Source organism: Acanthochromis polyacanthus, chromosome 20 (genome assembly GCF_021347895.1).
Source record: "Acanthochromis polyacanthus isolate Apoly-LR-REF ecotype Palm Island chromosome 20, KAUST_Apoly_ChrSc, whole genome shotgun sequence".
Taxonomy (NCBI): Eukaryota; Metazoa; Chordata; class Actinopteri; family Pomacentridae; genus Acanthochromis; species Acanthochromis polyacanthus.
In genome coordinates, this window is record NC_067132.1 from 24,112,188 (window position 1) to 24,138,101 (window position 25,914).

Below are 25,914 nucleotides of genomic sequence, written 5' to 3' on the forward strand. Positions count from 1 at the left end.
CCTGGCTCCCAACCAGACCATGCAATGCTGAGCTGTGACGTGCCGTGCTGCCAAGTGATCGTCATTTTAGCAGCATTACATTGATCTGTGTTGTAAATAATGTAAATACCTTGTAAAAGAGCAGCCCAGGTAGCTGCAAGGCCGGGAAAGCCTTTTTACCGACAATCTTTTCTCACGTTTATATTATAGATACCGGTAAAATCCCTGTTTTCTTTTTTTGAGGTAGGTAAGTTAGTTATTAATATCTCAGTTTGTTTTGTTTGTTGCTCACCCCAATGCCCATTCTACATAGAATGATGAATAAATCAATTCTGTTTGGACTGCAGATCTGTTGTGGCACAGGTCATCTTTGGTAGTAGAAAAAAAAAGGGGGAGTAATTGCAGTCTTAAAGCTGCTGTCCGGAGTTTCCGTTTGTTTTCAATTTATGTATCATTTTTTAACAAAGCTTAAATGTGTTAGTCTAGTTCGATACTATAATATAAAGTTAGTATAACGCGATATGAAAATTTATTCCTGAGCTCCGCCTTCCTCTCATAGACCCCCATGTTATTCCAAAAAGCGCCGGTCGCTGCCGACCAATCAAGTTCGAGCTTCAGCTTTGTCATGCTGTCAATCAACGGTTACGCGCACAGCAAGCAAGCCCATGCAGAGGTGGGCGAGCTACGCACTACGCAACCGGCGCACATTTGTTTTGCTTGTGGAAGAGAGAGCATCAGGGCTCAGCAACTTCCAGAAAAGTTACCAATCCCACGGCTTGTCAGGCCAAGAGACTGCAGGACGTTTTTTGGCTCGGGGTGCTCGCGTCGCTCCCCGACCACGGCCTCCATAGCCCGCCTGACGGCTTCGTTTAGATGCCCGACCTCTGGAGGAAGATGTTGGGGCGTCTGGGACATACTCTTCGTCAGAGGAGTCATGCAATTCTGAACTCCAGATAGAAATAAATAAACAATGTAACACATATACACGCGTAAATGCACTAAGTTTGATAAACAACGTCATCGAGAGGGATACACGAGTGTAATTACATATTGAAACTTTACTCGTTCGTCCTAGCAGATTCATGTTATTTTGGTATTAGGACAAGTTAGACTCAATACAGCATTCTAACGTAATTCCTTTATTATTTACTAAATGTACTAAATGCAGAAGAGGGGAAAACAGCAAAACAGGCAAGATGCTGCAGCACTCCGGGCACTTCTCTCATGTACTGCGCGCGTGCACAAATAAAGGGGCGAAATCAGAGGGAGGGAGGGACCAACAGTGTTTTGGGAGACGCTGCGATTCAAACTCCGGACAGCAGCTTTAAGGATTCACCCTATGGGGACGATGAAGGTCTTTTCCAAATTTCATGGCAATCCTTCCAACAGTTGTTGAGATATTTCAGTTTAGACCAAAGACCAAAGTGGTGAAAAGATCACGCAGAGCAATGCTACTGGCATGACTGAAAAGGAGGAAGGAATCTACAGGATGTGGTGATATTCCCTGACGGACAACACCACCTAAAAATCAAGATACAAGAAACACAAGCTGAGGTTTAAAATCTCTGCAGCATGACTATGCACTTAAAGAATAATTTTCTTGAAGGGAAAGATTATTCGTAAACCAATAATTTTGCCCCGTAAGGCCACAGCTCAGAATCCGCTGGCTGTTACAAGAACACAGGAAATCAATGAGACATTTTGCTGTGAACTGCAGATGAACTTGCACTTCACTTGTTTATGGATTTTAATTAGGGCCAAACAGTCTCATGAATTTATGTAAAGCTCTCATACACACTGTGTGTACATCACAGACGGAGCTGGGGGAAAAGAGGCAGCGGTGCAGGCTGTGGAAGGGGTCTGTGCTCTCCTGCCAAAACGCTGCATGATGTGAAGTACACAGCTGCACAGTGCAAGGTTATCTCTGCACTCCGTCTCATCTTTTAGTCCCTTTACAGAGACACTGCAGTTTCCCACCGGATGCTGCCGTGAGTGACACTAGAAACTCATCTCCTATTCCCCTGCTTCACACAGACACGTCAGCCGCAAAAGCTGACAAGATGTAGAACCCAAACCATAAGAAGCAAGTTTGCCCATTTGAATAATGTGCACCTAGGAGAACAGAGATTCTCTTCCAGCCTCTTTGATGTGTTTCTGTGGAAAGATGACTGCCGACAGTGTCAGATTAAACCCCAAACTCTCTGAAAAACTGAGAAATAGTGAGAAGAAGAAGAAGAAGAAGAAGAAGAAGAAAAAAAGTAAATCGCCACAGTTGTAATCTCACCCTGCAAAGACCTAAACCACAACACTGGCAGTAAACGATCTATCAGTCACAGTGGGATGTTTAATTTGGCGCCCTCGGAGAAAATCACATGTCACTCTTTGGGATTGGGAATTAGTTTAGAGGGCTGTTTATTCACTTCTTTACAGAGTCAATGTGTCGTGTTACACAAACCAATATCTGCATGGCTGGATCAGCAAAGGGGGAAACAGAACAAAATCAATTCTAGCATAAAAGTGTATTGTTATGGCAGCAGGGAAGAGGAATATTGTGGGCTTCAATTGGGTGTATGTTTGGTTCAAGCTGTTTTTAAATAGATTTTACAGTCTCCATCTCTTTCCCTGTCACCTCTCATAAAAGTGTGCCTCTTTAAAATTCAAATTATCCTTTGGGATGCTGAAATTAGCATCTTGAAATATTCATGGCAAGTTTCAGAACTTGTATTGTACACCTCGGAGGAGTTGAACAGGTACTGTATCAACACAGCCTGTGTTTGTAAATTTTTTATGGCCGCTGTGGAGCGGTGGATCTCAGATCAGTGAATCTTCAATGTTACTCACACGTCAGATACATAAATTTTCTGCCTTCCTTGTCAAAATGAGCATTTATCAAAATCTTAAAGTACCACAGCCTCCTCAGTCTGTTTTAAAAGGACGATTCCAGTTTGTTATAACTTGTGTTGAATTTTCTACACTTTGGCTCTCATTTGTGATGATTAATGACAACACTGAACTGAAAAATTGTGAGATCTGGCAACAATGGCCACAACAGCATCCAATGAAGCAGGAATTATGAGCGTTAGGCTGATTAGATAGTTCATAAACAAGCCAACAGTTTAGCCTGATTAAACTTGATCTGGAGGTAAATGCAGAAATGTTGCATCATAATCCCTCAGTTTAAGCAGCAGAATATGGCGGAAGGGTAGTTTTAAGAAGGACACTGTTTACGTCAGGTTGAGTCTGAATTCCCATGTGTCTTTATTCATCTAATTCATCCATCTATTTACACTGTGTTCCAAATTATTATGCAAAGTACATTTTACTCAAATTTTCATTAATAATTGATGCAAATATCAGTCAGTTTAATTTTCAAGTCATCAGCCGTTAGAGTTTCAATCAAATTTCATTGAACAAATCTCGTAATAACAGTATTTTTACAATAAATAATACAATAAATAACTCAAAGTCCACTGTTCCAAATTATTAAGCGCAACAGCGTTTCAAGACATTTTATAGGCTGTAAAGAACTCAAAATGGTCACATGTTGAATTTGTAGCATTATAAGACCATATAAAATAAAATATTTTTGATTGAAATAACTTTTGAATAAGCAGATCGAGTTACATGTTAATATAGGACCCCTTGCTTGATATCACTTTCATAAGCCTTGCATCCATTGAACTTGTGAGTTCTTGGACAGTTTCAGCTTTAATTTCTTTGCAGGATGTTAGAATTGCGTCCCAGAGCTGCTGCTTGGATATGAACTGCCTCCCACCCTCATAGATCTTTTGCTTGATGATGCTCCAGAGGTTCTCAATAGGGTTGAGGTCAGGAGAAGATGGTGGCCACACCATCAGTTTCTCTCCTCTTATGCCCATAGCAGCCAGTGACTCAGTGGTGTTCTTTGCAGCGTGAGATGGGGCATTGTCATGCATGAAGACGATTTTTAGTCGGAAGGTACGGTTCTTCTTTTTGTACCATGGAAGAAAGTGGTCAGTCAGAAACCCTACATACTTTGCAGAGGTCGTTTTCACACCCTCAGGGACCCTAAAGGGACCTACCAGCTCTCTCCCCATAATTCCAGCCCAAAACATGACATCCCCACCCCCTTGCTGCCGTCTCAGCCTTGTTGGGACATTGTGGCCATTCACCGACCATCCGCTGCTCCAGCCATCTGGGCCATCAAGGGTTGCATCGGTGAACAAAACTGTTTGAAAATTAGTCTTCATGTATTCCTGAGCCCACTGCAACCGTTTCTGCTTGTGAGCATTGTTTAGGGGTGGCCGAACATTAGCTTTAAGCACACTTGCAAACTTCTTGAGGATCCGACACCTCGAGGTTCGTGGGACTCCAGAGGCACCAGCGGCTTCAAATACCTCTTTGCTGCTTTGCAATGGCCTTTTAGCAGCTTCTCTCTCGATCCGATGAAGTTGTCTGACAGAAACTTTTCTTATTTTGCCTTTATCTGCACGAACTCGCCTGTGCTCTGAATTAGCAACAAATTTCTTTACAGTTCGATGATCACGCATAAGTTTTTTGGAAATATCCAATGTTTTCATACCCTGAGCAAGGTAGTGTACTATCTTACGCTTTTCAGCAGCAGAGAGATCGTTTTTCTTCCCCATATCGCTTGAAACCTGTGGCCTGCTTAATAATGTGGAACATCACTTTTAAGTAGTTTTCCTTTAATTGGGCTCACCTGGGCGACTATTTATCACAGGTGTCTGAGATTGATGTCAATGATCTACAGAGCCTTGAGACACAATGCCACCCATGAGTTTAATTAAAAAAACAAATAAATTTTTTTTGCCTCTTACATCCAATTTGCATAATAATTTGGAACACAGTGTACTAGTTACAACTGCCTAACACTATAAAAGGTTGCAGGGGCCCAGTGTTTGTTGCAGCAATACATGCTAGATAGGTCATAAACTCATCACAGGGCTAACACACAAGACACAGACAACCTTGCATGCTTATAATCACACCTGAAGCCAATTTAGAAACAACATGAAAACTACCATGGATGTTTTCAGACTGTTGAAGGAAGCTCCTGGAGTCTTCTTGCTGTTAGGCGACAGTGCTAACCACTCCCTCACCATGTCACCCCATATCTAATTCAGTTCAAATCAGTTAAACTTTATATTTGTATTCATCCCTGCAAGCAGAAATATATGCAGCAGCTCACCACTCCAGTCCACAAAAAGTACAGGTAAAAAAAACAGGAAGACGTGGAAGAAAACACCTTGTTAGTCACAAAGGTAAAAGCAATTATACGAGCTTAAAAACTACACAGTGAATAAAATAGCTGTCTTTTTTTGGAACAATTTATTTTGCAGATTTTCCAGTTTTTTTTTTAAATTACAGAAAATAACTTGTAAAAATCCCACCAAAAGTATGAATTTGCATTGTAAAAAAAAAAGGCAAAAATATTGGTAATTTACAGATATTTTGTGTTATTTGAAAGAAAAAAATATGTTAAGGACTTAAAATTTTCTATTAATTTCTATCAGATATTTTATTTTCATTTATTTTTTAATGAAAGATTTTTTGAGATTTTTTTTCTCCAAATGGTGACCAAAAATGTACAGTTTTACGATATTTAATTTTATCGTATTTAATAATAATTGCATTTATTTTTCAAACAGATGTATATTTTGTTTCTTTTCCCTATTTTTTTAAACTTGATTTTTTTTTTTTTGCTCATTTGTTTCTGAGTATTGGAATACTCTCCCAGTGTGTTTAACATTTTTCTTTTGGCACACTTGCTGTTGGTTTTTCACTGTTTATTTACCAGATTTTTTTTACTTTATTTATTTAGTTTTGTATATCAAGGTTTGATTTCCAATATTACGTGGAAGTACCATCCACAGTGGATGTGCTGACTGGCTCGGTCAGGGCCAATCATTTACACCAGTGGTAGGCAAAAAGCAGCCCCTGTATGAGATCAGGTTGTCCACATTAACTATTTGGCCTCCGGATGAAAACTGAAATTTGTACGGATAACAAAGTAAACAAAAAAACTAATTAAGGAACTCTCTGTATTTATATACCCATCACCTGTATAACCACAACAGAATGCTTTACTGCTTCGACATGCAAACTGCAGCTACTCTGACTTGTTTTGTACTAGATTACTAAACGGTGCTGAAATGTTGACCATCTTTACCAGACGAACAACACATATGCACGGCAGGATTCGTTCATTTAAATGAAACAAGCATCGTTTGACTTTAGGAAGTGTTTATTCAGATCTTCAGCCTATTTGACCTTCACTAATTTTCTTCCCCCTCACAAATCAGCGGGCCTCTGCTTTAATTTCCCCTCTCAGCTTGCTGTGCAACACTGAACATGCTGTTCGTCACATATATTAGTCAGTTTGATGTTAATTGACTATTAAATAAGGCATTAAAATTGAAGAAAGGCATCAGTGAATGACATCTACCCTGTGATGCAACTCTAAAACATCATATTATAAATTGTAGTTTATTCTTAAACAAGCTACATAAGAGATATTGAAGACCTGGGTCTGAAATTCAGCAATACGGTTTCCTCGTCAGCTTTGAAAGAACAACCCTGGTATACATCTATGTTTTGTGCTCTTGGCACAAGGACATATTTTCCTATTTCACTTGCTTGAATTGCCCTGTTGTTGTATTTTGCCTCTCAGGGCCACTACAGACAAAGGACTCGGAATAGTGAACAATGAAAAGAAGATCAAAGTTATGACAGTTGCAGTAAGTTATCCTTTTGGTCTATATTTTCTTTGAGATTCCTGAAATTGAATGTGGCTGCCTGAAGGGATCTTGAATAACTCTTTCTGTGTCAAATGATCTTGAAGCTTAAACTACTGCACGGCCACTTACGCAACTCTTACAAGATGAGGTAAAATACTTGAAAATACCACATTATCGATGCAAAAGCAGCACAATATGAGTTTTGTGCTGAAAGAATGCTGCCGCATACTCAATGTGGAGGATTTCAAAGCATTAGTGAGTAATTGCATCTGTGAACTGCTATCTCTTGTCTGTTCAGTGACAAGCGATGACAGGAATGATATGCAAAACTCAAACAACTAAAAAAAAAAGATGTGCAAGCAGAAATGCAGAAGTGATGCGCAACCTGAAATAGGAGGGAGGATGAATGGATGAAGCGACATCAGGAAACAGAAACGACAACAGATGTCTGTCCACATTAAGCAGCAGGTATTAAGGACATCAGACAGATGCGAACCCCAGCCAAAGGTAACGCAATGCAGCCATGAACAAGCAGCTCCCAATGCAAAACAATGCAATGAAAACTGTGCAAATGTGTAAACAAGGGTAGCTTTGATATCTGACAACTCTCTACAGAAATAGTATTTTGGCAGAAGAAACACCTTGTATTAATAGTTACAATGAATCATAACCTTGAAGTTGGGATTTGACTGTGAATGCCTCTCAGACAATCAGGCTGCACATTTAATGCTGTTAGTTGCTCTGAGACAGGAGGTCACACTCCTTCAAGTGTTATCAACAACACAAGTGCTTGCAATGAGCCTCTCCAAACTTGAAAATTGCTGGAGTTTACGGAGGTCACATCAGCATTGTTTAATGGCAGATAACTAAAGCTCAGAGATAAACAAAGAGCTATCTGCCAGAGAAGTATCTGCTGCTGTATCCCGTTCACGTGGGGTTTTTATATTATGAAAAACACTTCTGTCTCTCCCAAAAGACCAGCAGCATATGTCATTTCAGCAATTGACCCAAAACCACCTATGATGACATTTAAGTGATAAAGTCATCCAGCAGCTGCACAATGGTGCAAAGGAGGAATTGATTTAATGTCTTTATAGAGGCCACAAATCCTGTGTAGGGATGAGTTTGGGGTGGATGGACGGGCCAGCCAAACATCCATCGATAGACTACTCTTTGTTTTTGGTTTTAAACCATTTCCAGCGGACAGTTTTTTTTAAAGCATGCCCATGGCCATTCCTGAACCCTAACTGCATGTTTATTATTGCAACCACGGCAACAAAAAGTCCCTGAGCTAGAGGCTATAGCATCCAAGTGATGTTAACAAAATACTAATTCCAAGCCAAACCTTGATCTTTTGTTAATCCCAAACAACCTTAGCATCATGTTTTTAAGATGTTCTGCTAATGGGGTTGTCAGATATGGTTTGTATTATTCAGATTTTAAAATCAGGTTCCATCATGAATGCAAGCAGAAACTTCACACATGCTCCTCTCTGTAATCTCAGACATGCACAGACTAGAACATGATGATGCATAGATTATTGGATATTATTCTGATTCTTGTTCTCTGATGGGGAAACAGATGTGAACAAAATGGAGACTGAGGTGCAACAACTTACTGTAACACTAAGAGTTCTTTCAAGTGAGAAAAAAAACAAAAGCTAAAGGCTAAACTAATCTTCGTGAGGCAATATTCAGGTAGTTTTTACTGATCAGTTTTCATATCTTTAGCTAACGTTTGCTTAAATGGCTAAAACATCCAATTCAACCCTGTGGCCCAGATGAGTCTGCAAACATTGGTTCAGATTGGTTTTCCCAAACGTCAGAAGGGGTGAAACCGAGTTAAATTGGCCCAGAACTCTTCTACTCTGAGCCTGGCATAAGTTAGAAGACTTCTTTGCTTCATCACGTAGTCCCTGTTCTCTGGCTGAGCCGATTTAACGGTTATGAGGACTGTAAGTATTCTGAAAGCACTAACTACAACAGCTGCACGGTTTGTTTGGAGATCGACTACTGCGAGTGTGATTGACAGACGGCCTCATAGAAGGCGCTGAGACCAGCTTTGAAACCAGAACAGTTGGAATTTTTCTTGTGCCTCTACCCAGAGGGCCAGATGCAGGACACAGGCATGCTGAGCAACCCGAGACTCTTGGGGGAAATTGAAATTCTCTGCAGGGAAAGAAATAGGGGAGTCTTTCAAAGGCCTGGTTCGCGTCTCCCTTTGCTCCCAGCATGTCATTTTTTAAATAAGGGCACTGGCTGTCAGCGCACACCTCTCCTTTCAATATGGAGGTTTGTAAAACTTAACAAGCAAAGCCGAGATTCGCAAAGCATCAAGCAGCCAGCATAAACAGCAGGAGAGCTGCCGCGGGCTTGGGGACACTAGTTGCCACCTGTCAATCAGCGGGACAGTCGGGATCCATTCTCGGCAATCTACCATTTCTTTTCCCCCAATCAGGTGTGTTTGACATGTTGCTAGGCAACCAGCGCCGAGCGACAACCCGAGGCCCTCCCGCTCAACCAGATGTGGATTAGAGTGATTAGAGTGTTAGTTTACTGCGGCTGACATCGTTCAAACATCTCACCACAGCGAGGCCTCTTCTAATTAGGATGCTCACTTGATCTCGTTCGCTCCAGCACGAGTCCGACTGGGAGGGATTGACATGCAGCGTGTGACGATTAGAAGTTCCTCCAGCTAGTTTGGGAGCAACGCTTCAAAGGGCGGTGGTTGTGTTGCAACAAACAAACATTCCCCTCTTCGCTCGGAGCGGATTCGAGGGGGCGATTTTCCAGGCGGCGGCAACTAAATGAAGATCAAATTAGTCAAAAGCACTCTGCTGAGAAACATGGAGGTTGAGCAGATGGACAGTTAATGGAAGTGAAAGTTTAGGTAGTGCATTCAGCAGAGGGATACAGAGCGCTGCACACTACTAGAAATGTCCATTTTGCCATTTTTGCTCTGATTCAGATTTCAGAACTGTTTCCTATGTGTTGCATTTCAAGATCCTTTAGCTTACTTTACAATGCCAGACAGGTTCTATTTAATGGATGTTTAGATTCAACAAGCCTTACAGGAATCGTACTTGGGTGTGGCTGTTCAAATTGAACCCAGTTGCCAAATTAATCTGGCCACTTGGTAGATTGGTAGCAAAGGGGGGAAATTACTTTTTCACATGGGACAAGATGGGCTGGACAGCATTTTTCTTTCAAAAAATGAGACCATCATCTAAAGGTTTTGTCTTCGTCTCAAATTAAAATTACTTTGATGATGTACAACATTTACGTGTGACGAATATGCAAAAATAGAGTACTGGTAGCTCTGTGTAAATAACTTTGCACGTTTTTTGCATTTGCTAAAATAAAAAATTCAACTTAAAGGTTGATAAGAAAGAAGGAAAAAACCTATTGGGAGTCAAAATCACAAATAAGAGCTGCAACAAGGATTTTGCAAGAAAGAGTTAATCACCAACAAGGGTTGAACTCACTGGGAACCATATGCATGCACGCCACTGACCAACATGTATTTATTTTCAAGGGCTGCCCTGATTACTCACAATAAATGACATGAAGCCTGAGCAGTCAAATAGGTGACGTCACATGGTTTCTAAAAAGGCCTCCCTTGCTGCCTCGCTGCCTCGCTGTTTCTTGCAGGTCTTCATGTAACCCAACATTTTTTTTAAAAAGATGTAGAAAATTGGAAGAGAGAGCGTGAATGGGTATATATTTCTCTGAGTTTCACCCACTTTCGCTTGAACGAGGCAACAATTTTACAATCACAAAGGGAAACTGAAAGGAGAAACATCAGCCTTGACACCGCTGAAGTGAGGTGCAGCCAGATGTGGTTAGAACTCGCAGTCCGCACAAATGCAACAGTACTTCTCTCTGCAGAGAAGTGGGTGAGGAGGGTCAGGTTTCACGAGCAAATTTGATGCGCTCACAAAAGGTAAGAAAAGCCCGTCAGACGCTGAGCAAGAAGAGCTCAGCAGAGAGGCGAGGCATTGTTTTTGAAGCCTCCAAGTCATTTCTGTTCGTCCTTTTCAGCTTGCTGAGCTTCTGCATTTTGTTGGGTTTTCTTTGCAGCTGTTTTTTTCTAAATTAGCTATCAGGATTACTCTAAAGACACACTGCTATTGTATTAAGTTCAAAGTAAAAGTCCTAATTATTCCCAGATATAAACTGCAATTGTTTGTTTTAGGTTGTAAGCCACAGGCTCTGAAAGAACAAGGAGATTGCAAAAGTAAGAGCAAATAAAATGATGGTCTGAATGTGGGATTTGAGGTTATGCCTTGCTGCTACTGGACTGGAAGAAACACAAAACAAAAACACACATTATAGTAAGAGAGTTGCTACCAAGACTACAAGTACATGAAGCTTTTATATATACTGATGTACAGACTTTACAAATACACAATACATTTTTAAAGCCATCACCAGGTGGTCGTTACTTTTACTACAGTACACACTTAAAAACAACCACCTACTTAGGTACATACAATACAACAACACTGTCATATATTCTATTTCTATTTAATTTTTTAACGCTTATTTTGTAAGAGATGATTATCCCACTTTATGTCTGTTACTAAGGTCATAGCAGGTGATGGTTCACTGGACTGTGTTGTTTTAAAGATGTTCCTAATATTTAGTCCCACTTCATTAACATACACAAAGAGTATAGAAGACTTTCTTTCAAACTGTGGAGAGCTCCTACACTTCTCTCTAGTCTTTCTATAGGGTTTCATTCTAATGGAATAGAGAATTTGTGCTGCAGTTCCTATAGAAAGTATTCACCTCTCTTGGAAATTCTTTAATCATGGTCTTTAGAATTTGCTTTATTGCACAAGAAGTTACACAAAAAAATATTCTTTTATGAGCAGTTAAGGAGTCATTCTAGATTTCTACAAAGTATTGTCAGTTAATTAAAAATGTAAAAGGTAAAATAAGTGACTACATAAGTATTTAGTCCCTTCAAGTCAGGATTTAGCAAATGCACCTTTGGCTGCAATTATAGCATCAAATCAGTGGTGATAGGTCTCATTCAGCCCCACACATATGCACATTAATTTTACCTCATTCTTCTCTGTACAACTGTCAGGTTGCACAAGGATCATGAGGGAACGCAATGGTTTTTCAAGTCCAGTTACAAATTTTTAATTGGATTGACTCGGCCACTACAGAACATTCACGTATTGTCTGTAAACCATTTTTATGCACCTTTGGCTGTATGCTTCAGGTCAATGGCCTATACTTTATAATTTCGCTATTATACCCTCCACCTTTACAAGCCCTCCAGGGCCTGCCGCAGAGAAGCATCCTCCCATCATGATGCTGCCACCGCCATGCTTTAGGGTGGGCATGGTGTGGTGATTATAATGTGCTGTGTTTTGTGTCTACCAAACATAGTGTCTAGTCTGATGGCTAAAAAACTCAATTTTGCTCCAATCAGACCAAAAAGCTTCTTCCAGTTTCTCAAATGTTTCTACTGAACTTCAGTTGAAGTTTTTTTGTAACTTTATGGCTTTCTTTGCCATTCTCCCATAAATCTTTGACTGGTAAAGAACTTAGGCAGCAATTGTTGTGTGTACAGTCTCTCCTGTCTCAGTAGCTGAAGCTTGGAACTCCATCAGAGGAGTCAGAAGTATCTTGGTAGCATTTTCTCACTATTCTCTTTCTTGCAGTTACTCAGTTTTTGAGGATGGCTTGCTCTAGGCAAATTTGCCCATGTGCCACATTCTCTCCACTTTTTAATGATGAATTTAACTGTACTCCGGGGCACTTTTCAGAGAGCTGCTTGGACATTCTTTTTGTCCTCATGGTGTGGACGTTTCCAGGAACACTGATCCACCAGTAAGTGGACCTTCTAGAGACAGGTGTCTTTAGACTACATTCACTACTGATGCAATCACTTTTTTACATTTTGTAATTTAAATTAATTGACATTACTTTGTAGAAATCTGTCTTGACTTTGACATAGAAGAGTCTTGTTGGTAAATTCTTGTCAAAAAAGGCAAATTAAAATGACTAGGAGTCAAATGGTGTTGCAGTAAAAGGAGAAAACTTCAAAGGGGCGAATACTTTTTACAGGCATTGTAAAGAAATAAATCCTAGTCACCCTAGTGGCTGCCAAAAGACGCGTACAGCAACAACAATGCTCTCTTTAAAGCTGCTACACACATAGATCACACAATTGTATGGACTGCAAGGCTAAAACTGGGCTAGCAAGTGGCGAGTTGCTTTTTTAACAAAATTTAAAGCTTCTTTTTGAATCACAAAGAATTATCTTCATGCCATGTCAAGGAAGCTGGCTGATGCTAGCTGAAGATTATAATCAGTGCTTATACTGAGCCTGTGTTTTTGCTGTGGCTCTCCTCTCCGTATGGAAAATTTTGGTCCTCCTGGAGATTACTGTGCGTGTCTCCTGCAGAGATCCAGATAAAGACAACTGTGTGCCCGTAGCATGCATGTGCTTTCAAAGTAAAAAAAAAAAAAAAATACACACATACCATGCAACAGTGGTCCCTGTAGGATAGCATGCTGCAGAACACACGTGAGCTGGGTAGAGAGAAAGCAATCCATCATTAAATGACGATGCTGCAGAGAAACCTAATATACACAGAATGAGTTGATCAATGAGCCCATGGTTGCACACGTTAGGACAGGCAAATGTCACACATTTCTCGAAGGGGAGATGTTTTCTGAGGTTATTGGATGCCTTTTCTGTTGCCTCGGGAAATGTGGTGCAAAGGCATGCAATGGAGACCGAGGATAAAAAGGCACAATTAGACATTCTGGCCAAAGTATGGTTAATTTCAAATGAGATATTTATTGAGATTTCTCCTGTGATGCTTTTCATTTGCTTAATCGTACCAGTACAAATACAGGAGTAAATGTCAAATTTCCACACAAAAAATTAAATAAGAGTAATTATAGTCAAATTATGCAACTTCTAAAAATGACTGTGGTTTTTAAAGAATGGTTTGACATTTAGGGGGAAAATATTTTCTTGCTGGAATGTAGATGAGAGCATTGATATGTCTGCTTTGTGCATCCGTTTCAGCCGTTCTCATGCCATTCAATAAGCGTTATCACTGTGCATCTTTCCCGTACCGATGAGCCGGTAGGGAGCTCTTCCATTTTGTAGTAGGCTCAGCAGGGCGTTATCAGCACATTTAATGGTGATAGAGTCACGATTTGGCCCACACAAAGAGGAACAAAAGGCCGCACCGGGAGCCCATCCTAATGGGCTGGTGGTGTAATTCGGCAAACTTTCAGCCCGGAGAATTGACGTCAAATCCCATTTTGGTTGAGTTATTATTATTATTACCCTGCCAAGGAACGCAGTGGAGTTATGAGATGATGGGTGTACATTTGTCTGTCTGTTAGCAGCATTACTCAGAAACGGACTAACAGATTTGGATGAAATTTTCAGGGAAGATCAGAAATGACACAAGGACCAAGTGATTAGATTTTGGCAGTCATGCGGATAATAGTCTGGATCCACTGATTTGTTAAGGATTACTGTATCATTGTGAAGATAGCGGCACAGCTTCACTGTAACTATGGCAACAAGTAAACACTACGTCAGCTGCCTGCTGGCGATGACACAGGATTGCAATCCTACTATATATCAACCGTTGCGGATTTATCGGGACTTTTCTGCTGGGACCAACACAAGGAACAATTGATTCAGTTGTAAGGGTGTTTCGGAGTCCAGTCACTTCCTGCTGCTGCTACATATTTAGGTCATGTGATTCGGTATTCGTACATAACTTACACATGCATAACACACCCCTGTGCTCAGACAAGGGCATTGTTTTGGGGTACACCTACATTAAATGGCCTCATTCTATGGTGCCGGGATTTGTGCAGCAAATTTTTTCAAGATTTCATCTGCCGGAAATGATACAACGACTGAGCAGCCTTAGTACTGCGCTCTGTGAGTGCTTTTCTTGTTTGGTAGATTCGGTATCATTTTGACTTTCGTTTTCACTCACTGTTGTTCACTCTGCATTCGCTTGCTTCTGCAGCTGGTGTTAAGTTACGTTTAGGCACAAAAAAATTGGCTAGGTTGAGAAAAAGATCATGCTTTAGATTAAATTACACCCACGACATGTTAGAAATCCTTTTGTACAATTTCAGGGTTACAACTTCAGAGGTTTCACATGCAGTCATTCACAAGACGTTGCCTACATTATCAGGATTACTTCCTGCTCACAAGTGATCAGAATGGATACAATTGCAAATGGAAGAGGCCCCTGCTTACCCATGTGTATCAGAATGATGTGCAATGAAAGTTTAATGCTGTGTTTCTGAAGTAAATATGAAGCTACAACTTGTAGATTAGCCAAGCCTGGAAACTGGAGGTACAGCTATCCTGGTTTAACAGTCAGAAATTTCTACTAGCACCTCACCTTCACCTGCTAAAATTTGGGGTTTTATTTGGCTCAGGTGGGAGATCATATACCTGACTCTTTCTTGGCTGGCCACAGTCATACACCCAGCTCAGATACAGCAAACTTTCTCAGCCAAGACACATTCTGGCACCAAACCTGCATTCAACCACTACATTTTGTTGTTACACTTCAAGTACTTGCACAGATTAAACAAACTACATAAAACTTGTTAAATGATGGAGTTTATAGGAGTTGTTGAGCAGAATCTGTTCCTTAAATGGAGCAGGGGTAGCTGTTTGGACAGTGCTCTACTGTTAAAGCACCAAGAAATGTACAAAAAAAGGATTTAGTCAGACTGTTTATATATGTAGTAAAACATTGAGATTGTAGTTTCAAAATACCTTTACAACTAGGCTCAAGAATGATAGAAAACCATGCCAAGGTTGCCAGCCATCATGCTTTCATAAAATGAGCAATTTTCTGTCTGTCACAAAAAAAAACCCCACCAACACTGATCCATAAACATCACAGAAGGCACAAAAGACACAGTTTGCAGGCCTCTTTTATTGGGAGTTCTGTCTGATCTGCTTTGCTCTACAACTTGAACAATTTTCACTGTATATTTCTGTTTGTTTTCTATCAACTCCCAGTCAGTTTTACTGCGTTGTTCTCATTCAAAGGGCAGCGCCGCCACAATGTAGACCTTTCTTACAAGACGATCAACAGTGGTGGAATGTAATGAAAGTGCATTTACTCGCATACTTAAGTACAAACTTGAGGTTCTTGTCTTTATGTATCTCCAACTAAACTCATCAGCAGCATAAAAAATGGTTAACATTAGCTAAAACCTAAAACATCTAAAGCAGTAGACATGACAAAGTAATGGCTATTTGAACAGCAATATTAGTACATATATTTCTGTGTTACACAAACACAGAGACATCTGCACAATCCACACGCTTTTATGCATGTGACACAATAATGGCAGCTTCATTAATTAGGCTGCTTACAATTCTAAATGATCCCCGTCGACAGCATCGATCAGGGTGCACTGCTAAATGATGCTCGGTAATTGTCGTCACTTCAGACAGGTGAGCTGTTACACACACAGTCGTAGTTTAGAAGCTGCAGCCTGGTCATTTGTTAAGGACTGAACCATCTTATTAGAACCTCAGACTGGTAGCTTCAGGTTGGCAAACCTGGCATCCAAACATGACAGAATAACCCACAACTAAGCAAAAGTCATCATATTGACATTTATTTTGTCTTGTAATCCAAAAACCCCCAGAAAATAATCCAGTTATTTTCTGATTTTGATACTTAGATCAAGTTACTGACTGCAGTTTTTAAAGGTAAATCGTAACTGTGGTCTTTTTAGGCAGCAAATAGTATCAGTATTCTCATTTTTTCCAGAAGAAATTGAATAAATGTAGGTCTAAATACACTGAACTGTTTCTTTAAGGGGCTGTAATCTCTGCTGCATCCTTCTTATTGCCTAAAATAACTTCCTGTAGGCAAGGTGTTTATTAAGTGTAGGCCAATGCATACTATTCCTCTCCAGATGACTGTTTTTATTGCATATCCTTCTGCAAATTGCTTCCTTTCTCTTCCTGCCATCAGGCTTGATGCACTTTCAAATATATATTTTCTTGCCAGGAGCTTCTTTTTTTGTACTTTCTGCAAACTACTTCTGTTGATTTCTGTTTTTAAAAATGGAATTAAATGTCACAGTGGATGCACATTAAGAAAAGGGTGCTCATCATCATTAGTTTGAATTAGTTTTTTCTGGCCTCAGCCTTAAAATTAAGCAAGAACTTAACATCAATCAGAAACCCTGTTAGGAGAACTGAAGGGAGGAATTTTTTTTTTTTTTCATGAAATGAATATGAAGCCTTTCCCCTCTTTACAGTGCAATGAGAGAGGAGACTGGGCTTCTGAAGTCACGGCTCCCTCTACAGTTTGTACAGTGGAAATTTTTCCATCCAGTGCAGGAAAACAATCAAACTGACTGTGTTGAACAGTCGAGGAGGACACAACGGAGACGCGTCCGGAGATTTTTACGCACGTAGACATCCCTTTTTTTTTTTTTACTTGTGGGATGTGCGTCTCAGACAGCAGCAGGCAAACATCCCTACGGGAGATTTCCATGTGGACTGTTCATCATTCAGAGGGCTGATTTTGCTCTTTGCTGCAGACAATCGGAGGGGAAAATGTCTCATTCTTTGAATACTTGAGGAGTGACGACAACTTTCCTCCTTTTTTCGGACTTGGACGCGCAGAAGATAAAGCGCGGAGAGGGAAGAGACATTTCAAAAGGAATGAAAGGAGTTCGGGGTTTGTTTTCTGTTTTTTTTTTAAACAATGCAAACTGATCAATTGCACGATCGGGGTTTGCAAATTTAAGCACCACGGCTGCAGCGGAGATCCCGAGCAATGTTATCTGCGGAGATGCGTGGTTCGCTGAGGTTCCTGCCCGTGGATGTTGCAGCTCGGTCGGGCTGCACACGGAGCCTTTGGGTGGCTGTGATTGGACCGGACACAGACTGGGGCTGACTGATGTTTGTCCGAGAGGAAATGTTTTTGGGGAGGAGATCAATATGAGTTACTGGCAAGGGGGGGAGATGCCAGTCTTTACCCACATTACCGTGAGGACGGACATGCAGCCGTGAGAATTTATTTTTTTCCCCCATTTTCTTGGATTTACACTCAAAACAACCCAGAAAACTAAACCTTCTTTCCATGAGACATTTCTCTGTATTTAATGCGATGTGTTTTGCCGCCTTTGCAAACTGTTCCAAGATTGTTGCAAGTGGATATGGATAGTTTTTTGCTCCTGCACTAAAGTTTTTCCCCCCCCCTTTACTTGACTATCAAGCACCAGGTTTGGATGTTGCATCATCCTGTCTTATAAAAGATCAATTTCATGGACTGTTGCACACCTAACTAATAGATTTCACCTGGACTTTGACTCTGAATTCACTAGGGGACTTTGCAGCAACATGTTTGAGGAAGAAAACAATCAGCTGCTTGCAATCCAGTAAAATGTATGCACAAATACCTGGCAACATGGCAGGTAGCTGGGCTGTGCATTTGTTTTTTTTACTGACACTGTTCGCAGTGGGGACAGCTTTCTCGGGGGTCTTCAACACCACAGACAGAGACATTTTCACGGATGACTTGCTGCAGGTCAAGCTCACACAAGACAGAGCAACGGAACAGTGGAAACTCCAGTCTGCTGATTCCCATCCTAACCTATATTTTAACCAAGTAGACGTGTTGCACTTGAGGCAAAGGTCCTCCACCACCCACAGTCACATATTTAAAGTCATCCGGGCGGCTGTGCTCACCATGTTGTCGAACGTCCCCTTTTACATGCCCCCTGTGAAACATGAGGAGTTTACAAGCAAGTGGAATGAGATTTATGGGAACAACCTGCCTCCCCTGGCTCTCTACTGCCTGCTGTGCCCGGAAGACTCGGCCGCCCTGCAGTTTCTTATCAAGTTTATGGATAGGATGGCTGAATATCCAGACTGGAAAGTGACTAGCGCGCCGAACGATGAGGTCCCTGTGGCGCACTCTCTCACCGGGTTTGCCACTGCTTATGACTTTATTTACTCCTACCTGGATAAGGGCAGGAGGGATGTTTACCTGAAGAAAATTCGCTCTGAGACGGAGAAGCTGTACAAGCTCTCCAAGTACAGAGGCTGGGGGAAAGAGTATCTCCAAAATCACCAAACCACGAACATTTTAGCTCTCCTGATTGGTGCGATCGTGATGGGATCGCATAATGATCCAGAATCAATGATCTGGAAACAGGTGTCTGTGAACTACATGGAGAAAACTATGTTCCTCCTGAATCATGTTGTCGATGGGTCTCTGGATGAGGGAGTAGCTTATGGAAGCTACACAGCCAAGTCCATCACACAGTACGTCTTCTTAGCTCAGCGCCATTTCAATATTGACAACATGCAGAACAACTGGCTGCAGAGACACTTCTGGTTTTACTTTGCCACCCTGCTGCCCGGCTTTCAGAGGACAGTTGGCATCGCGGACTCCAACTACAACTGGTTTTACGGGCCGGAGAGCCAGCTGGTGTTCCTCGACACGTTCGTCATGAAGAACGGCACGGGGAACTGGCTGGCTCAGCAGATTAGAAAGCACCGGCCCAAGGACGGTCCCATGGGGCAGTCTTCTGCCCAGCGGTGGGCCACGCTTCACACAGAATACATCTGGTACAACTTCCACCTCACGCCGCAGCCCCCACATGAGTTTGGTAAAGCTAGGATGCATATTTTCTCAAACTGGGGTGTGGTTACCTATGGAGCCGGGCTTCCCAATGGTCAGAGTAACACTTTTGTCTCATTTAAGTCTGGCCGCCTGGGTGGGCGTGCAGTTTATGACATTGTTCATGAAAAGCCTTACTCCTGGGTGGACGGCTGGAACAGCTTTAACCCTGGTCATGAGCACCCGGACCAGAACTCCTTTACATTCGCCCCGAACGGACAAGTATTTGTGTCCGAAGCACTTTATGGCCCAAAGTACAGCTATCTTAACAATGTTCTGGTGTTTAGTCCGTCTCCTACTAGTCAGTGTAACAGTCCGTGGGAGGGTCAGTTGGGGGAGTGTGCTAAGTGGCTGCGATGGACTGATGAGGGGGTGGGTGATGCTAGAGGGGAGGTGATTGCAGCCTCCTCACACAGGGACACCATGTTTGTGAGCGGGGAGGCCGTGTCGGCTTATTCCCCCGCCATGAGGCTAAAGAGTGTTTTCAGAGCTTTGGTTCTGCTCAACTCGCAGACTTTGCTCGTGCTTGACCATGTGGAGAAGTGGGCTGATTCACCCGTCACGTCCCTCAGCGCTTTTTTCCACAATCTCGACATTGACTTTAAATACGTCCCTTTCAGATTCATGGACAGATATAACGGCGCCATGATGGATGTGTGGGATGCTCATTACAAAATGTTCTGGTTCGACAGCCAGGGTCACAGCCCTGATACCAGGATACAGGAGGCAGAACAGGCAGCTGAATTCAAAAAGAGGTGGACGCAGTATGTCAATGTCACTTTTCAGATGACAGGCACAGTCAGCAGAGTGGCTTACGTGTTACATGGGCCGTATGTCAAAGTGTCCAACTGTAGATTTATGGATAACAGTAAAAATGGGGTGAGGCTTTCTTTAATCATAAATAACACGGAGAAGATTGTGTCTATTGCTACAAATTATAAAGACATTGGGGCAAGGATGACTTATTTGGGGTTTGGAGGTCATGGTAAAGTTGAGGATAGATATCAGATCACTCGCTATGGCCTCGGGACACAACTCATCCCGAAACAAATCAACAGTGATAATCAGCTGTTTGATTTTGGATTCACAGTGAATGTGATCGCGGGGGTGGTTCTCTGCGTGGCCATAGGATTTTTGACCATGCAGAGAAAGTTTTATGTTTGCTTCAGCAGGCTGATGCGCTACGCCCTCCTCTCTGTGCTCATTCTGTGGATAGCCGAGCTGCTGTTTGTGTCTAACAGCTGCGATCAGCTTCTCTGTGGGGTAAAATGGAAAGGTGCGGGTGCCAAAAGCGAAGTAAACAAACAAATCAGACTGTACGAGCAGCACCGGCTCCCCCTCCCCACCGTCGTCATAACAACCCTTCCCGGTTCGGGATCGGAAATACTCAAGCACCTTTTCTACAACAGCTCGGACTTTGTTTACATAAGAGTTCCCACCGAGCATGTGGACATTCCTGAGACGGAGTTCGAGTTCGACTCTCTGGTGGATGCGTGCGAGTGGTCAAGGTCAGATGCCGTGCACGGGCGGTTTAAGATTATTCAGGGCTGGCTGCATTCGCTAGTCCACAATACCAAGCTGCACTTGCAAAATATTCAGCTCGCAGAGGGTAGCAGGGTCAAACTGCCCCAGAGAGTCAGCCCCTCCAGGGACAGAAAGAAAAGATCCAGGAGGAGAGAGCCGGCAGCCGAGCTGAAGGGCAAACTGAGGGCCAGCCTGGACAGAGATGCAGAGTATGTTAGGGAGATGAGGCGCCATGTTGCTGAGTACCCAAACGCCCGGGTGGTCCTCAACATGCGCAGTGGAACCTGGGCTGTCAAACTGCCTTTCATTCAGGAGGTGGTGGGGCCTTCCTTGAGGACAATCTATTTAGTGAGAGACCCTCGAGCGTGGATTTATCTCATGGTCTATAACAGTAAACCCAGCCTTTACTCCCTTAAAAACATCCCACAGCACCTTTCCTTGATATTCAAGGAGGACGCCGTCAGGGATGGGTGCCCAGCTGTTGCACCAGAGTTTAAAATAATCCAACGGCTGCTGTCCCGTTCAGAGACAAACCCCGTTCTGATTCTGGCTCATCTGTGGCTGGCTCACACTGCAGCAGTGCTAAGAATCAGCGAGAGCCTCCCCGAGGAGTCCTACCTCCAAGTGAGGTTTGAGGACGTGGTCAACTTCCCCCAGGAGACGGCGGAGACCATACACACCTTTCTGGGGGTGCCGGTGTCACCCGCAGCCCTCAATCAACTCATATTCACCACCTCCACGAACCTGTACAATCTAATGTACGAGGGAGACATCTCACCAGCCAACATTAACATGTGGAGACAAAAAATGTCTCGAAAGGACATCAGACTGATTGAGGATGTGTGTGGAAGTGTAATGAAGAGGCTCGGATACACCAGGTTTGCCAGTTAAACGCTGCTGGTCAGCTGATATTGATCTGTCTTGTTTACTGTAGCTGCCAGTCACAGTTGTTGTTGTTGTTTTTTATTGCACTGACCTTAAATTTTAAAAAAGAAATTGGGGGTGAAACTGCATAGTCTTTTCTGGTTGTGTTATTTTCTCTTATTTGTATTTGTTGTTACATAAAGATATGAGGCAACAGATGTCTGTGAGGGAAGAATATTTTATATTAAAATGGGTGGAGGGGAGCTTCTGTTATTGTTCTTTTCCCCCAGCAGCCCTTCACACTTATTGTAGCACTCTTTTATTGAGTGAGACTTTAGACCTTTGTGTCTTACATGCAGACGAATATCACTGAATTTCAGAAGAAATTTTTATGTTACTGCCCTTCAACAGTGAAGTTTCTGAGTGTCTTAGAAAGAAATTGCTTTGTTTTTGTTTGTTTTTTTACTGCTAATATGTGATGTCAGAGACAGATTTGTGCAAAATTCACATCTGTATTTACTTACTTGATTTTTCTTTTCTTTTTTTTGGCATTTGGGTGTGTTTACCTGTTTGGAATAAATATGTTGTGAAGCTCATTAAGAAGTTTTGTACCTCTGGGAAACTAATTTGGCAGTCATTTCACTATCAGAACTTTTAAGTGCTGTTTCCCTTTAAAACTGTAAAAAATAAAATAAAATAAAATAAAATAATGCTGCAATGTATGGGTTCAAAAGAAAACCAGAGAAGAAGAAGATGACAGTAACCTTCAGTGACTCAGACATATAAGAGATTCAGATTGTATTTTTTATTGCAGCAGTAGAGAATTTTTTTTTTTTTGAAGCTCAAAGATGTCATGACGGTTTGGTGGCTTAGCACTTTCACAGGGACTCTTTTGATTGTATGTGGGATTCAGTGCATTTTCCGAGGCTAGCTTTACTGTATGTACTTGATTAGCTGAGAAGTATGACAAAAAAAAACAAAAAAACTCTGAAGATATATAAACCTCTGAAGACATTATGTCTCAAAGAAAGAAAGTTTTGAAGTATTTATGGGTTTCCAAAGACATGTATCCCAAAGGATCAAGAATGAATATGATTATTGTAACTCCCTTCAGCATTTATTGAATTAGATCAGAGGGAAGTGCTTAATAGGTATCAAACTGAAAAAAAGAGAAAACTGTCAGCCTTGACACATTTCTAGTCAAAGCAATTTCTGAAGCACCCCCCTCAGCTACTCATATTAATCTGCGAAATGCCATAACTGCGGCTTACCCTGTGTTTTATTGCTGTGATGTCTTCACTAGAAAGGGCCTGGAGGAAGTGTAAACAGCACAAGTTTCCATTTCTAGTTGTGGTCACTGAGATACCCGATGATCTGTTGGGGTTTTGTCTTTTTTAAGAGTACAGCGAGCAGTGCACTGAACAGGGGATGAATATTAAGTATAGCTTTTTAAAAAAAAAAAGGGGGGGGGGGGGGGGGGGGGAGTCAGAGACCATTTCTACTCTGTGATGTTATGCTCCGTGGCCTGGGCAAAAATGTACGCTACTCAGTAACCTTTGATGCTGTCTTGCTTAAACATTTCTGTACTGTAAATGGATCACATGTACCATGTAGACGGTGCGCTCATGTATGGACTCTCCATTGCACCTGTACACACATAGAAAAAGAAAAGAAACATACAGTGTTCATTTGGAAATATCCATTTTTTTTCCCTCTCAGCTAGAAACAGTCCTGTTTGTTTTGTTCTCTATGAACACTGAAACCCTTGACTGGCTGGAAAACCTGTTTGATGTTTGTGGTCTTTGAATGTGTAGACTTGGCAGACATGCTTTCACTTTGGTGTTGCAATCCTGTTACCAACTCTGTTTTGTATTTGCTCTTGGGGATATGGTTCCTTGCTTCTGTGGCCTTGAATTACAATCATTTCTTTATAACGGTTCTTTTTTTTTTTTTTTTTTTCCTTGTGGGCTCTGGAGCAGGAGGTGGAGGTAATGTAAAGAAAACAATAAATTGATAAATATATTGGCAACAAGTCTTTGTTGTGGTGAAGTGAATTATCTCGAGCGGTGCTAAACGTATGCACCATGTGATTATGTGACACCATTAGCTGCATGTTGAGCCACCTATTATCCACAGCTACAAAAGAGAACAGAAATATTAATTTGTACACGCTCCCTTTCACTGTGATTGCTGCTAACCTGCTAGTAATGCGCCTGCTTATGCAGATGTCTCTGTGCCGCCACAATTATGCACCAGCAAACTCTCCCATTTTATTAGACACGGATGACAGGAGCCTAATTGCTTATACGGGTGATGCGCATGACAAGGAGGAACCAACAATTAAAAACATGTCAGGAAGTTCTTACGCCATGCTCCGACTGCGATGGGAACTTAGCGGCAGCAGGCTTCCAAAGTGCACATGCCGTGTCTCATGTCTCAGAATGGTGAGTCAGTCATTTCATTACTCATTTGTTCTTGATCCCTCCTGTAACACTCTAATGCTTGGCAAGGTCCTCTGTGCCTAATCCTTCCATGGAAAGGCACATTATTCATTGGGGAAAAGAAAAGAAAAAAAAAACACCTTAAGGCGAATGCTTTGGAAGGGAGGTTTCTACAAGTCTGGGCATGTACTTGGTGGCAGTTAAACAGTCTGTTTTGTTTAATTCTGAATGCACCAGTGATTGTTAACATCCGTGCATGAATATATTGATCTCAAAAAACCCCATGTGACCTTTTAACTATTCAGATTTTAGAGAGTAGCTAATAACCACAGTTTCATACAACCAAAAAGAGAGATGTCCCCTGTAAACTTCTAAACTATTTAAATACTGCCTGGAGAGGTATTGAATACTGTACTAAAAAAAAAAAAAATAGAAGCAAAGGTTCAACCCAAGGTTCCTAAAATGAATATAAACCGATGGAGCAGAACTTTGCTTTTCCTCTTTCCGCTAAAATTTATCATCTTATGACACCTCAGATTTATTTTATCTTAGGTTGGGAACCTTTCTTTCACTTGAAAAGGAGCATCTTTACGGTGTTCTTTACTGCAGAAAAGCATCGGAATACTTCTTATTTCACCTATTCAGGACATCAGCACCTTTATCCATTTTTTACGCATTTATTAACACTCACAGCTGCCCTTGACGGATTACTGCGGCAAAACCATTTATCAATAACATTAATTTATTAACTAATTGTAATTGATTACAACTGACGTCATTAATGACTTGTGACTGCACACTTGATAGCTATCGTGACTTATTCATGATCTGACAATTAATGTCTTACAGTCTAATGGGACTTTTCACAACCTGGAAATCCAAGTTGCACTTGTTAATGTCTTATAACTAATCTAAACGAAGCATTAATAATAAATTATTTATTCACGCTAATGAAGCTATTCTTCAGAATTTACAAAACCCCCATATAAAGGCTACTTTGTGATAAATGGACTGAATTTATAATGCTACTTTCCAGTCCGCGTTTACATAAGGTTCACATATTATAGCTCATATCTTTAACGATTGATTATATATTTATGTATATACTTGAGATGTGAGAGCAGCTTTTATGTTTCCAGGTTGTGAGAAATCTCTCTGAAGCAGCAGAATAATTTAAATTAATGACCCACCTAACTGCAGAATTGATGTTTATGAACCCTTTGTTAAGGACTAATTATTAATTGATGACAAGCAGCAGCTACCCAAATTTTGCCCTTGATATTGGCTAATAACTAATTTGTAAAGGGATATTAATAATCTATTAAATAAAAATAGAATTATTTATAATGTATAGGAGCTTCATAAATGAGTGGTTTATATACATGTAGCACTGATTTTATATTTGTAGAAGGAATGCAGATCATCATCACAGATTATCTTTGAAATTGATGTCCTTGCTTCTCCCCCATAGAGCTCTATCTCTCTCTCTCTCTCTCTCTCTCTCTCTCACACACACACATGAAGAGAAAGTCTGCATAGATAATCTGCGCCAATTAAATTTAATGGAATCGTACAGACGGGATAAAAACGTCAGAGAGTCTTTCTATAGAATTTATTTCCCCCTGTCTGAAAATAACACCGCTGCACAGGAAGACAAATATGCTTTATGAAAACCTTTTTGATGTCTGATCAC

General features: G+C 41.4%; 1 protein-coding gene across 1 annotated transcript; it reads left to right on the forward strand.

The window, feature by feature from the left end:
• The first annotated feature begins 17,064 nt into the window (after window positions 1-17,064).
• On the forward strand, window positions 17,065-22,457 carry LOC110950933 (dermatan sulfate epimerase like). Its single transcript, XM_022193799.2, has one exon. The coding sequence runs from the start codon at window positions 18,151-18,153 to the stop codon at window positions 21,805-21,807; it is 3,657 nt and encodes a 1,218-aa protein (XP_022049491.1). The 5' UTR covers window positions 17,065-18,150; the 3' UTR covers window positions 21,808-22,457.
• The last annotated feature ends 3,457 nt before the right edge of the window (window positions 22,458-25,914 follow it).

Bases quoted from the DNA above. Each gene is read 5' to 3' on its own strand.
- LOC110950933 (XM_022193799.2), top strand. From the start codon at position 18,151: ATGTATGCACAAATACCTGGCAACATGGCAGGTAGCTGGGCTGTGCAT.